The following is a 15,534-nucleotide window of genomic DNA, read 5'->3' on the forward strand; positions in this document are numbered from 1 at the left end:
TTCGATCAAATGGGTCATTAGGTTTGTGAATTTCTTGTATGTGTAACAATCTAATTTTTAATGGTGTCAGAAAAGACGATTTTAGAACTTCATTTCCGTAAATCGAGTCTGTAAATGTTAAATATGAATATTTACGGAGTGGATATAAAAGTATATTATAGTTTGGTTCGATAATTTGTTTGAATTAACAGTTAATTTAGGTGTAGGGAGTATATTGTAAAAGTTCAATCGCTATAGATTTTTGATTGGCCAAAGACTTAAGGATTTAAATTGCAATTAACCAAAGATCTAAAGTGGAAAATAAACCATCTTAGATAAGTTAAAGTGGACGATAGTGCTTAGATTTCTTAAGTATGATTAAAACTAATCTTATATTTAATTGGTTAAATTAAAAACCTTAATTTTTTGTATAAATTGAAAGTTGGTGGAATGAAAGAGAATATTTCTCTTCTTCTTCCACAAAGATCCTTCCACCACCATAGAAGTAACTTGAAGAAAACTTTCAAAATGCTTGATCATTCGGCCCTTGATTGGTAAGAAATTTTAAGTCATTTTCTTGTAATTCTTATGTTTTTGAGGTCATGGGAGCTTGATTTAGCTAGCCTACAATTTGTAAAACTGTTAAAGTTTTTAAAAATTTTCATTGTTGATTTCTTGAAGATTCTGGTGTTAAATTGATAGATTTTAAGCTTAAATTATGAAAAGGACTAAATTATAATGTTTAATTATTAGTTTTTACATAATAATTAAAGTGAATAAAATGTGAAATTGATGTGATATTTTGATATAAATAGATAGTAGAGAGTCTCTAATGGATGTAATTGGAGTCAGTTTTTACATTGAGGCTTCAAATTGAATGATATAGTTATTTCGATTTTAGGGACTAAATTGAATAAAATGTAAAACTTTAGGGGCATCAAAAATGAAATTTCATAGGTTCATTCATATCATGATAATGTATAAATGTTTGATATTGATGGATTGAATGAAATAATTGAATAAATCAATAATTAGATCAAACCGGAGGTAATCGAGAAAAAACCAAAAGTATTGATTAGTGGGTCACCGTAATGTCCTAGTAAAACAATTGGATTTAGAAGTTTACTTTTGAAACCATTTTCTTATCCTATAGAATCGAAAGAAATTTTTAACAAAAAAGATCAACTTACTTTTTTGATCTAACATCAAAATGCAATTTGATTTCTAATACAACTTTTAGCCTTTAAGGTATTTCACTTGCAAAAATCCCTTTAACAAAACTATTAGCCTTTAAGGTATTTCACTTGCTAAAATCAAGTATAGACACATCAAGAACAATAACTCTATTATTCATGTTCTAAATAAACATCCCAAAAGACAATATTACAAAGATTTCTCCCAGTAAAGGAGCAATTTTATTTATTATATGCTTTGTACTTGGCAGCAAAACTGTGGCGTCTTTCACTCAACTAGCATCCGAGTTACAGAAGAAAATTTTGAAGATGATTTTGGAGAGTTTTGGACTTGAGAAATACATGGATGAGCTCATTGACTCCACAAACTATCAACTGAGGGTCATGAAATATGAAAAGCCAAAACCAAGTGTACAGACCAATTTTGCCCAGCCCATTTCCAATAGACCTAAAACCCAATACAACATAACCCATAAACACCCCAACCCAAAACAGACCCTAAACATAACCAAATTAACAGCCCAAACTAACCCACAGCCCAAATAGCTCAAAACATTAATCAGACAAAAAAAGAAGCAGGAAACCCGCACCTAGGGTCGTCCACTTACTGGCCGCCGCACGTCCCATCGCCGCTCACCTGCCCTTTTCCAGCGCCAGTCTCCTGCAAATACGCAACAAAAATCAACAACACAGTAGCAAGCAAGGATTTTATTGGGTTTTCTTTCTTTTCCTTTGGCTATAAAAGCCGAAATTGTAAAACAGAGAGGGGAAGAGAACCGATCTGGAGGTTTTGTAAAAAAGGAGTCTCTTCCTTGTTTTTTTTACAAGCATTACTTAGAAATAAAAAGAACAAAAAGAAACAGACTTAAAACAAAACATTCAAGGTGACTTTTCATTTTTTTTCCTTTTCTATACGCATTTAGTCTTTATTTTATTTTATTTTATTTTCTCTCCTAACAACAATATATATTAGTACAAGAGTTTTTAAATAAAAAAATAAAATTTTTACCTTTTTTTGCACGCTGGCCGGCACGACGGCGACGTGGCGTCCCTGTTCGCCAGTTTCTGGGCTCTGGTCGGAGGAGGGGAGAGAGTTTCTGGTGTTTTTTTGGGAAGAAAGGAAAAAATGAAAATTTTGAAAGATAATTGGCTTAAATAGCCAAACAAAACGGCGCCGTTTTGATGGGGTCAGGAAAGGCCCAAAACGACTTCGTTTTGGGCTCCTAACCCGAGACCCGACCCGCCTACCCCAGGAGATCCACGTGTTTTGACGGAAGGGCTAATTGCACGTTTAGCCCTTCCGCTTTTTAATGTTTTTTTTTCAAATTAGGTTCTTTTAATTTCTTTAAATTTTATCCAGAAATTTATTGTGTTTTCAATTTAGTCCCTACTAGAACTCTGCGTTTTGCAAGAGTGGGATTATTTTTTCTGCCCCTCCTAGTTTTTCAGCGCGTTTGATATGGCCCTTCCTCTTTTATTTATTTCAGATTTGACCCCAAATTTTGTTTTAAAATTTCAATTCGGTCCTTTTTCGTTACTTTGGTTATTTTATTAATAAATCTATTATGGTTATTATTATTATTATTATTTTTTATTTCCTCATTTATATATATACATATTTGCAATTTCCAATTTTGCTATATATATAGATGCATGCGTGCATTTTTATATTATACATACATATTTTATAATTTATTTATTTATATATATATACATCCTTATATATATATTTTATATTTTATAATTTTTATATACATTTTGTATACATATACGTGCATATACATATTTACATAACCTTTTATATTTAATATCCTTAAAACATACATATATATATATATATATTCATATTTTAAAATTTTATGTATATACATACATATATATATTTCCTTAAATGTACATACACAAGTTCATATTTTATAATTTTCATCTATTTTCCTTTATTGTTTTTTTTTATGTTCATTTATGTATTTATTTATATGTCCATTTTTATGTTTTAGTTTATTTATTTATTTATTTGCTATGGTATATACATGATTGATTTGTTTTTTATTATTATTCGTTTTTTATTTGTATTAGTTTTGTTCACATTATCATATTTATTATTCCATTTATGTATATTAACACCATACTTCAAAAAAGGAAAATTTTTCTAAATGAGGCAATATTTTGTGTTTAGAAATTCGAGAAAACGTGCCCTAATGTGCTGGGTTTCGATTTTTTCGTTCAACCAAATAGCTAAGTATCCTTTTAAAAATTTCAAAATAAGGTAATGTTTTGCGTTTGGAAATTCGAGAAAACGTACCCTAATGTGCTGGGTTTCGATTTTTCTCGTTCAACCAAATAGCCAAATATCTTTTCAAAAATTTCAAAATAAGGCAATGTTTTGCATTTGAAAATTCGAGGAACGTGCCCTAATGTGCTGGGTTTCGATTTCTCGTTTAACCAAATAGCCAAATATCCTCTTGAATTTTAATCCATGTCATTCGAGTTTTTTTAAGGATCGTATTTTAAATTTCTTTAAAGTTCTCAATCTTCGACACTAAGATATTAACTAATCAACTAGGTACCAATTTTGGGCGTTACGAGGGTACTAATCCTTCCTCGTACGTAACCGACTCCCGAACCCGTTTTTCTAAATTTCGTGGGCCAAAATTGTTGTTTTAATAAAATCAAACCGTTTATTAAAAACAACCACTTTTACGAGGTGACCCGATCACACCTGATCAAAAAAGATTGGTGGCGACTCCCGTTTTTTCGTTTTCATTTTCAAAACCCAAGTCGACCCCGTTTTCATCAAAAAAATGGTGTCAACACCAAGGATTCAACCCATGCGTTAGCTGCGCACTGTGACACTAATACGATGACCCTTTTGTATCAAAACGAGGTTAATGGACTACAGATTCAAAGCAAAGATGGTGAATGGATCAATATGAAGCCTTCACCCAACTCTTTCATAGTCTTGATTGGAGAGTCCCTTAGCGTAAGTTCCACTTATTTTTTACATCACTTAGTGTGTAAATAGCTTGACTTAAAACATAAAATTTTTATATTGTTGCAGGTATGGTTAAATGGTCGATTGCCTTCGCCTTCTCATCGTGTCATGATGAAGGGTAACGAAGATAGGTATAGCTTGGGACTATTTACAAGGCCAAGAGGAGGCTACGTAATAAAGGTTCCAAATGAGCTTGTCGATGACAACAATCCCATTCTTTTCAAACCTCATGACCATGAAGAATTTTTGAAATTTTATTACTTCGAAATCGCTCAAGCAGCTGTTAAACCTTGGGGTTATATATCTCGTCTTAATGCTTATTGTAGTGTCTAAGATTTGGCCATCCATAATTATTATATTATAGCCAATTGTTTGGGGTCTTTCTATATATATGGCTAAAAATAAAATTTTTTTTCTGCAATATTAAGGGTAAGATATTGGGTTAATATGGTTTGAACATGTGTCAAATGAGTGTCTAATAAGAGGTTTAATCACCTCTCCATATAAGTCAAGACAAAAATAATTAATTACTGTAGTTGAATTTCATGTTATGTATTGGATTGCAAATTCTTTTTGCAGCATTATCAAAAAAATATTTTTTTTTTTGTACTAGATTAAAATTTTTTTATACTTTAATTGATGCAGTCGCAAACTAACTAAAAATTTGACTACGACAACTGCATCTATCAATTAATAGTATAACTACGGTGAGCAAAGATATCGTTCCCACGAGGACTAAAAATACTAGTAATTATTGTCTTTCTACTATTTAACTGACAAATTAGAGAGATTGATTAAAACTAAAATTAACTAAATTAATTAACTAAAGAATACGACAAAGAACAAATCAGGAAAACAAATGATTAACACCCAAGAAGCGAAACAATACCCAAGAAAGAATTAAACAACTTCTTCACTTAGTATCTTGATCTATAGAAATTCTTAAATTATGCTAATATCTCTTTCCAGAGCAAGAGAAACTGACTCTAGGAGAGAAATTGGCTCTAGGTTGATTAATTGAAATTTCTTTCTAATTAAAACCCCTATTATCACATTAACTCGATCTATGGGTCCCCTATTAGATTTGACTCTAATCTAGTAGATTTATATCGTTTTATTTCTAGGATTGTATGCAACTCCACTCAATTATGCTAGATCTACTCTTAAATAGAGACTTTTCCTCCTCTGATTTAAGCACATCAAAAATGGATTAATAGTCTGGAAATATTAAACCAAGAATTAAATACACATAATTGAGAACAAGATTCAAGTATTTATTGCATAAAACATAAATCAAAAGACAGAATTCATCATAGGGTTCATCTCCCATAGGTATTCAGAAAATTAGTTCATAATAGCAAATAAAAACATCTTAAAAACAATATAACCATAAGAAACAAAGAAACTCATAATAAACTTCAAAGAAATCAAAATGAGATCTTCAATCTTGATGGAAATCTGCTTTAGAAATAGCTTTTTTCAAGTCGTTTTCTTCAATATTCTATGACGACATGCTCCCCTCTTCTTATCTTTGTCATATATAGGTCTTAAAATGCCTGAAAAACCTAAAAAACACATTTTCCCGCGGTTTGGAGTGCGATTCGCGATTTTCACACGGTCTGGAATATGGCCACGTGGCAGCTCGTGTGGCTCATATGGCTGTGTCCAGCCCGTATGGCTCTTGAAACTTACTCCGATTTTTGCTCGTTTGTCGCTCCTTTTGCTCGCAAAGGCTATCCTAAATATAGAAACATATGTTTAAAAGATTAGGAGCATAAATTTCATCATTTAAATCGAACAATCAACCAAAAACGTATCAAGAATGAGGCTAAAATATGTTACTTCTGACATTTATCATTAATTTTTATAAAAAAAATTTAAATATTTCTTTTAAAACAAAAGCACATTTCAAAGTGTTAAAAGTTGATAAAAAATTTTAAATACTGATTTAAAAGTTTTGACTTTTTTATACCTTGTTCTATATTTGACGCTAATAAAAAAATAAAAAACATTGTTAATATATATATATATCAAAAGATTTTGAATTTTTTAAATAGTATTTTAATTTTCACATGTTTTAAATATTAATTTATACTTAATTTTAATTAAGAATCTTAAAAACAAACAAAATTTAAAATACCTTATCAATCTATGTTTAAAATATAAACTCTTTTCACCTTTTCATAATTGTATCAATGATTACAAATATACAATAATAGTCGATTGAGTTTTGATTCGATTGACATGAGTATTATTGTCAATAAAAGAGGATGCGGGGTGCATTATTCGCCTTTTTATGGGTTGAGGAAGGGATATGAGTAGTTCTAAGCTTTGTGTAAAAAAACACAAATATAATCAGAATCTATAATAAAATTGTTAAAAAATAAAAAATTAAAAAATATTTTACCGTAAAGATATATTATAGATAATCTAAATTTCAAACCACTTTTAATTTTTGTGATTTAGATGAAATCTAATTTTAAAATCATTTTAGAACAATAATGCATTTGCATGTCAATTATGACTACCATTATTATTTTCTATAATTTAACTAAAATTATTTTCATATCTAAAAGATAGGAGGACAATAATAAAATGTAGGTGATTGAGCATGAAGTTCTACCTTACAATTAAAAAGAATCGAATCATAATTTTTATTTTTAATTACTATATAAATCACTTAATTTTAATTATTAAAATTAATTACTACTTTTTATAAATTTTTTATTACCAATTTTTAATTTTAAAATTATTAATTTTTCTGTGTTAATATATTATATTTAAAATAAAATATAAATTAGTTAAATATTTTAAATATAACACATAATAAATTTATGCAAACTAGTATATATATGATATAACTATTAATTAGTGAATGCATATTGTTAATTAATTTAAATATTGTGACCAGTTATGATATATTGTAAAATTGTTATATTTTAAACATCTATATCAAATTTAATAGGTATTTAATTTGTAAAAATAGTGATCAACTTGCAAGGGTTTTTTTAATTGTTTTAAAATTTACAGTGATATGTAAAATTGTAAGTTAAATTATTGAATATAAACAAATTGAAAAAACTATTATAAAAGTATAACATGCAAAATACCCTTAAAAAGTATTTATGTTAAACTAAGCTTTATTTGATAGTATGTTTTGATAGAACAAATTAAAGGGTTCTTGAATAAAAGTTAAAGTTGAACAAAAATTAACAAAATGATTTCTCAAATGAAGTCTAAGATATAAAATTTTCAATTCCTACTTTAAAACTCTTAGAAACTTTTTTAAATCAACCTAAAAATCAAGTTAAAATAATTTTAATCAAGTAAGAACTATTTTAACTAGTCAAATTATTTTAAAAACAAGTTAAAATAGTTCTAGGCCAGTATTGAGAGTTTTAAAAATAGCAATACGCTTTTGAAAAGCAGTAACAAATTGACATTCTGTTTTTCACAAATTTAGCTAAGTATCAATCCGGTATCGATACCTTTCATATCGCATCGATAAAATTTGTCTGGTATTGATATTTAAGCTCCAACGGTCACTGAATTTTGCATTTAGTGCAAAAATTATTGATACCTTTTTATCTGGTATCTATACTCGCTATTGCAAGCGAATTAAATGCACTGATTTTCACATCCCAATGACTATTCATATCTCCAACAACTGCAACGGTTAAAAATCAATTAGGAGGTATAAATACCAGCTTCCAAAGATCCTACAACAACCAAGAAAGCATATTCAAGCAAAAAGATCAATCAAACAACCTTTGTGCCAAATAGTTTCATACTTTTCTTTCATACACTTGTGAGCTTTATTTCCATTCTATTTGTTCAAGTGTTTTTCATTATAATTGAGCTTAACTTGCAAACACTTTGATCTTATAAGAATTATTTCTTTGTTTGTTTCTTTGTATATCTTTGAGAAGACTTGTGTCTTAATATTTGAGTATAAACCTTAAGGGAGTTTGCAATGTTAAACATTGTCCTCGAAGGTTATCAAATTAGTAAATTTGGAAAAATCCTTAGTAGTGGAAAGTTAAGGCAGTGGAGTAGGAAATTGGGCCGAACCACTCTAAATTCTTGTGTTCATTTTTCTTTCATTTCTCTCTAGCATCCACAAAATTTTTAAAAGCCAATTTACTCTCCTTTTGGTAATTTCGGTTTGATTATTTGAGCTAGCAATATTAAAAAAAGGGAAGAAGTTTATGTATATGTTGCAGTCTTCCCCTCCATAAATTCTTGCTTTTTTTTCTTGTCACATGACAAATTTTTATAATATGAAAACATTAAAACCTTAAAAATCTTATTTTATAATATAATATAATATAATATAATATAATATAATATATATTATTTAATTATTAATTAGTGAATATAAATTATTATCATATTTAAATATTACAATCACTGAATAATTTATTGTGACATTATTTATATTTTTAAATGTTGAAGTGGTTGTATGAAGCGAAAAATAAGAGGATAAAGAATTCATATTACACCAGATGATTGATGCATCGTAACCTAACTAAAAATTTGACTAAGTCAAGTGCACCTATTAATTAATAGTATAGGTACGATGAACAAAGATATCGTTTCCACGAAAACTAAAAGTACTAGTAATCACTGTCTTTTTATTATTTAATCGAATAAATCGAGTGATTGATTAAAACTAAAATTAACTAAATTAATTTACTACTTAACGCAACAAATAACAAATCAGAAAATAAATTATTAACAACCAAGAAGAGAAACAATACCAAATAAGAATTCACCTAGATTTCATATGCCATTATCAATCTAAATTATGCAATTTTTTACTTAGTAACTTGATCTATAGAAATCCCCAAATTATACTAATATCTCTTTTAAGAGTAAGAGAAAGCAGACTCTAGGTTGATTAATTAAAATTTCTTTCTAATTAAAATCTTTCTAATTAAAACCCCTATTATCGCATTAACTCGATCTATGGATTCCCCTATTAGATTTGACTCTAATCCGGAAGATTTATGTCGTCTTATTTCTAGGATTACATGCAACTCCACTCAATTACACAAGATTTACTCTTAAATATGATCTATTCCTCCTCTAATTTAAGTACATCAAGCATAGATCAATAACCTAGAAATATTAAACCAAGAAATTAAGCACACATAACTGAGAACAAGAAACTAAGTATTTATTGCGTAAAATAAAAATAAAAGGATAGAATTCGTCATAGGGTTTATCTCCCCTTGGTATTTAGAAAATTAGTTCATACTTGCAAATAAAAACATTCAAGAAACAATATAAGAAATAAAGAAACTCGTGATAATCTATTGAGAAATCAACTGAGAATCTTCAATCTTGATGGAAATCTGCTTCAGAATCGACTTCAATGGTGTTTTTCGAGTTGTTTTCTTGAGTATTTTATGACGACTCTCTCATCTCTTCTTATTTTTGTCATATATACATATTAGAATGCCCGAAAAACCTAAAAATCACATTTTCCCACAATTCAAAGTGCTAATTCGCAAAATTGACACGGCCTTCCACATGATCGTATGGCGGCCCATGTGGCTCACACGACCATATGGCCAGGCCGTGTGGAAGGAGTCAGCTAGTGTGGCTCCTGTACCTTACTCCGATATTTCGATTTTCGCTCGTTTTGCTCCTAAATGTTCTTCTACATATAGAAATATGAATTTAAAGAATTAAAAGGATAAAATCCATCATTAACATAGAAAAATCACTTAAAATCGCATTAATAATGAAATTAAAACGGGTTGCTTTTAGCACTTATCAATGAATGTGATTTGTGACCATATATGGCCGGCTTCTACTAGCGGACAAATAACAAGAAACAAGAAAAAAAAAACAATCCAATTTTGAATGTTAATATCACTATTCAATATATAGATTATTTGTATCATAGCAATTTGTTTTTTTTTTCACAAAAAAATATACACATTATTTTTTACCTTTGATTTACAAGGACGGACTTTAATGCAATTATAAATCTCATAGATTGTATATAAAAGGTACCATTCAAGCATTATTGTTTGATATTAACAGAGAGATGAGCTCAACAACACCGGCTATGGTTCCAGTTATAGATTTCTCAAACCAAAACCTGAAACCGGGCAGCCCCGAATGGGATTCAGTGAAATCCCAAGTTCGAGAAGCACTGGAGGAGTACGGTTGTTTCGAGGCATTGTTTGATCCAATCCTGGAGCTTCGAAAGGTAGTGTTTGGGGCTTTGCAAGAGGCCTTTGACTTGCCTTTAGAAACAAAAAAACTGTGTGTTTCCGACAAGCCCTTTCGTGGCTATTTGAATCCTCGATCTGGATTGTTTCAAAGCTTGTCGATGGATGATGCTTGTGTTGCTGAAAACATTGAACGATGCGTCACCAACACTTTATGGCCTCAAGGAAACATAAGTTTCAGGTACAGTAACAAGTATTGTGGAAGTCCTTGCATTAATTAGTTATATTATATTTTGTTTCCTCTACTATAAAATATATTTGACTATTAGATCAAAGAGCAAACTTTTTTTTTTGTTAAAATTTTTATCCATTATTATTGTTAAAAATTGGTACCTTACGTCAGCATGAGATACACGTGGACTGTTTGATTATTCCATTAGCTACACCAATTTTTAATAGTAGAAATGAAAGAAATTTTCATTAAAAAAGACCAATTTGCTCTTTGATCTAATGCAATGACTAACTTGTTTATTTTTTTAAGTAAAAGATCAAAAGACAATTTGACTCATAATACAACTTTTAGCCTTTAAGTACTTCACTTGCAAAAATTCCTTTAATTAAACTATTAGACTTCTTTGGTTTTTGTTGAGGGGGAATCGACCTCTTTATTGGAAAAAATCTTTGAAGCGTTGTTCTTTGAGACGTCGACCCAAACCTTAAACAGTAGAGGTATTGTTCCCATGATGTGTATACTTGGTTTTAGTCCTTGGGTTTCAAGTGGTAGTGTTCTTACCCATTAAGACCCTTTACGGGCATGCGTTAGAACCCACCAAGCCAAAATGATAAAAACATTTGGTGGACTAGGCGCTCTCACCTAAACTCCGTGAACCACTTTGGCTTTCCTCAAAATAGAGAGACAAAAATCTGAAATTAAAATAAAGTATAGACACTCAGAGAACAATAACTCTATTATTTGTGGTTTAGATTAGTTTCCTAGGGACAACACTACAAACACTTCTCCCAATAAGGGAGCAATTTTATTAATTATTTGCTTTGTATTTGGCAGTAAAACTCTGGCATCTTTCACTCAACTAGCATCAGAGTTAGAGAAGATAATTTTGAAGATGATTTTGGAGAGTTTTGGACTTGAGAAATACATGGATGAGCTCATTGACTCCACAAACTATCATCTGAGGGTCATGAAATATGAAAAGCCAAAAACCAAGGATTCAACCCATGATGCGCACTGTGACTCTAATATGATGACCCTTTTGTATCAAAACGAGGTTAATGGACTACAGATTCAAAGCAAAGATGGTGAATGGATCAATATGAAGCCTTCACCCAACTCTTTCATAGTCTTGATTGGAGAGTCCCTTAGCGTAAGTTCCACTTATTTTTCACATCACAGAGTGTGTAAATAGCTTGACTTAAAACATAAAATTTTTACATTGTTGCAGGTATGGTTAAATGGTCGATTGCCTTCGCCTACTCATCGTGTCATGATGAAGGGTAACGAAGACAGGTATAGCTTGGGACTATTTACAAGGCCAAGAGGAGGCTACGTAATAAAGGTTCCAAATGAGCTTGTCGATGACAACAATCCCATTCTTTTCAAACCTCATGACCATGAAGAATATTTGAAATTTTATTACTCCGAAATCACTCAAGCAGCTGTTAAATCTGGGGGTTATATATCTCGTCTTAAAGCTTATTGTAGTGTCTAAGATTTGGCCATCCATAATTATTACATTATAGCCAATTGTTTGGGGTCTTTCTATGTATATGGCTAAAAATAATTGTTTTTCTACAATATGAAGAGTAAGATATTGAGTAAATACGATTTTTGAATATATGTCAAACGAGTATGTAATAATAATAAAATAATTGTTATGCAATAAAATTTCATGCTATGTATTGAACTGCAATGGAATGTTATTATTATTATTATTATTATTAAATATTAAGGAGTAACACATAAATAAAGAAATTTAATTAAAATATGAGATGACAGCAAAATAAAACATACATGACATGCAAAACTATATTAAGATATTAAAATTTATATAGAAAAATTTCTAAATTAAATTACTGTCACAAATTACATAAAATACGAATCAATATGAAAATTGAGGTCCTATTTGATAATCCATTGAAAAATTAAATCAATTAAAATTAATATTATCAATCATTTGAATTTTAAGCATGTTTAATAACCCAATATAAAAACAAATGATATATATTTTTCAATGAAAATGATAAATAGATAGGAGCTACTTATCACTTAATATATAATATTTTCAAATTTTTATTTAGTTTATTTCTTTTAGCATTATCCTTTAAATAATTTGCATTTAAAATTTTAAGAATCACATATATCAAACAGTAAAATTATATCCGTACTTAATTTTAATAGGTATATCAAACAAATTTCATAATTTAAAATCAATACTTGATTTTTCAATTTATCAAACAACATCTAATGTAGATACAAATGAACATGCCCATATATATAAATATAAATATAAATTCTTAACAAATAAAATATTATAATAATTTGATTAATACACCAAAAATAACATGATCATGAATCTATATCCTATCCTATCTTCTATATCTAATTGAAAAGGTTTAAACAACAAAATGGTACCTAAACTATATTAATTTTCTTCAATTGGTACTTAAACATTTTTTTCGTCAGAATCGGTACCTAAACTATTCAACCATTACCCATTTTACCCCAACTATTAGTCCCGTTAAAGAAAAAAACCCAACCAATCACAACTTGCCACGTAGACCTCTATTTAATTTACCCAAATTATCAGTTTAATAGTGTTGATTTTACCAGATTTTTTTTATATTTTATTCTCATCAAACAATTTTTACCAGATTTTCTTACATTTTCTCATCAACCAAACACCCAAAAATAAAACCGATTGCTTCCTTGTACAAAACTTCCACCATTTATCATCTTCAAACTTCTACTGCTTCTACCATCTTCAAGTTTCTAGTCTTCTTCTTTCTTTGGTAGAAGTAGTTGAAGCTTGAAGATGATAAATGGTGGAAGCTTTGTACAAGAAAGCAATCGATTTTATTTTTGGGTGTTTGGTTGATGAGAAAATGCAAGAAAATATAAGAAAATATTAAAATATCTGGTAAAATCAACACTATTATACTAACAATTTGGGTAAATTAAATGGAGGTCTATGTGGCAAGTTGTGATTGGCTGGATTTTTTTTCTAACGGGACTAACAATTGGGGTAAAATGGATAACAGTTGAATAGTTTAAGTATCAATTCTGACCAAAAAAAAGTTTAGGTATCATTTTGTTGTTTAAGCCAACTGAAAATGATGGATTAAAATGTTTTTAAAATTAAAATATTTGGATATATATATATATATATACATAAAGAAAATTAGACTGTTTTATATTATTAAAACCTTAAAATATTTTAATTTATGTATATATGTGTAATTTTAATTTTATTTATGCTACAATTAGTAAATATATAAAAGTAGAGTTTAAATAATATTAGTTTATGTCAAACTTAATAAAATTTAAATCTATAATTTCTATTAATTTGTTTAAATTTAAAATTATGTAATTTTTATTTTATTATGTAATTTTTATTTATTTACCTAAACTTTTGAAATCATTTTATATATTTTTATAAGAAAGTTTTGTACATTTAATAATTTATGAATAAAATTATAGTAAATGAATAGATAGTAGAATAACTGTACATAATTTTAAAATGTACATAATCTATTAATACAAATCATAAGGAAAAACTTTAAGAAAATAATCATTTTTTAATTAACAATTTTTATTAAACATTTAAGTTTTACTCATTCGGATTGCTAGCATTTAAACAATATTTCCAAGATTTTAAATCCGGTGAGTTAGCCTGACAATTAGGGTGTTCATTGTCTCGGGTGTGATTTGGGTTTGAGTCGCGCTAATTGTGTTGCTATTAGGGCTTTGCTCCAAGATTTTAGATTTTAAGTTAGAATATTTTTATCCATATAGGCTTTTTTTAGTGTTGTGTGTTGTATATATTGGATTCTTTGATTTATTGATTTGTTATTTGTTTGGTCATTAATTAATGTCTCAATTCAATTTATCTTCTCATATTATAGTTTACTTTCATATATTGATATTGTCATTCATCTTGCATCATGAACTCGATTCTATACTCGGATCTTTCACATCAGTAGGAATGACCTTGGGCTTTCGTGTAGCCTTTGCCACCGCATAAGTTCGAGGACTATTTCATGGTTAAAGTTAACCCAAGGGTTTCAAGGGAACGCATCCCTCGTGGATGGCGTTATTTCGGATTTGGGTTTCCTTTGCATTAAGGTCAACCGTAAGCTAACATGTAGTAGGCATTTTAATTTGTAAACTTAGATGTAGGAGCAGTTCCCAGCTATTTTTAATTAATTAAACCTTGAATCTATTAGATTATTTTCCTGTCAATGAATTCTTCTATTATTTGTTTGTACTTGTTTCCATTTACATTACATGCATCATCGAAGCGTCTGGGACATATTGCCATAAGTATATCAGAAAATGAACAACATCGGGTAAACCATGGCCATTCGGCATTAGGTGGAACCACTCAGCACACTAGCTAAAAGATCGAAAGAAGCACAAGAAATAATTAGGGATTGTTTACTAGCAAAGTATGATACCTTATTGCTACAGATTGTATGGGTAGATTGTAAGAAGAATTACGTAGAAGATTTGAAAAAGACTTGGAGCATTTAGGAAGAGCAAACGAAATACTACTTCCAGGTATAAAGTAAAGATATATCGCACACTTGTTGCTTAGTGATTCAATAGACGATGGGTTGATAAAAGCAATGGTTATTTAATGAAGTAGATATGGTACCTATAGTGGAAGAATACTGGACTCTCTTGTATTATGAATTCAAAGATCCTCCCAAAGCATATTGGAAAGAAAATCGAGATTATCGACGACAATTGACCGATCTTTTAGGAATTCCCAAAAATGAAGTTCGCAAAACAATAAAGCAGAAAAATGAGGAATTTTCTGTGCTTGGTGTAACACCCCTCACTCGACCCGGTCGTTGGGTCTAAGCTATGAAATGCTACAGTCATTGCTAAAGCAATTACAAACAATTAACATTCAATTTAAATATAAATCATAAAAATATAACCAAT

General features: G+C 29.3%; 2 protein-coding genes across 2 annotated transcripts; both read left to right on the plus strand.

Moving 5' to 3' along the window:
* Positions 1-429: 429 nt before the first annotated feature.
* Positions 430-4,497, plus strand: LOC105768329 (probable 2-oxoglutarate-dependent dioxygenase AOP1). Its single transcript, XM_052630502.1, has 4 exons — positions 430-533; positions 1,424-1,583; positions 3,991-4,152; positions 4,231-4,497. The coding sequence occupies exons 1-4, from the start codon at positions 430-432 to the stop codon at positions 4,495-4,497; spliced, it is 693 nt and encodes a 230-aa protein (XP_052486462.1).
* Positions 4,498-10,222: 5,725 nt separating this feature from the next.
* Positions 10,223-12,181, plus strand: LOC105768328 (probable 2-oxoglutarate-dependent dioxygenase AOP1). The gene is made up of 3 exons (XM_012588209.2): positions 10,223-10,590; positions 11,416-11,731; positions 11,810-12,181. Exons 1-3 carry the CDS (start codon positions 10,223-10,225, stop codon positions 12,074-12,076), a joined length of 951 nt encoding a protein of 316 aa, XP_012443663.1. The 3' UTR covers positions 12,077-12,181.
* The last annotated feature ends 3,353 nt before the right edge of the window (positions 12,182-15,534 follow it).

The sequence above is a fragment of the Gossypium raimondii genome, chromosome 5 (genome assembly GCF_025698545.1).
Source record: "Gossypium raimondii isolate GPD5lz chromosome 5, ASM2569854v1, whole genome shotgun sequence".
NCBI lineage: Eukaryota > Viridiplantae > Streptophyta > Magnoliopsida > Malvales > Malvaceae > Gossypium > Gossypium raimondii.

Bases quoted from the DNA above. Each gene is read 5' to 3' on its own strand.
- LOC105768329 (XM_052630502.1), top strand. From the start codon at position 430: ATGAAAGAGAATATTTCTCTTCTTCTTCCACAAAGATCCTTCCACCAC. The intron at 534-1,423 runs GTAAGAAATTTT...TGTACTTGGCAG, and splicing joins GATCATTCGGCCCTTGATTG to CAAAACTGTGGCGTCTTTCA. The intron at 1,584-3,990 runs GTACAGACCAAT...GTCAACACCAAG, and splicing joins ATGAAAAGCCAAAACCAAGT to GATTCAACCCATGCGTTAGC.
- LOC105768328 (XM_012588209.2), top strand. From the start codon at position 10,223: ATGAGCTCAACAACACCGGCTATGGTTCCAGTTATAGATTTCTCAAAC. The intron at 10,591-11,415 runs GTACAGTAACAA...TGTATTTGGCAG, and splicing joins CAAGGAAACATAAGTTTCAG to TAAAACTCTGGCATCTTTCA. The intron at 11,732-11,809 runs GTAAGTTCCACT...ACATTGTTGCAG, and splicing joins TGATTGGAGAGTCCCTTAGC to GTATGGTTAAATGGTCGATT.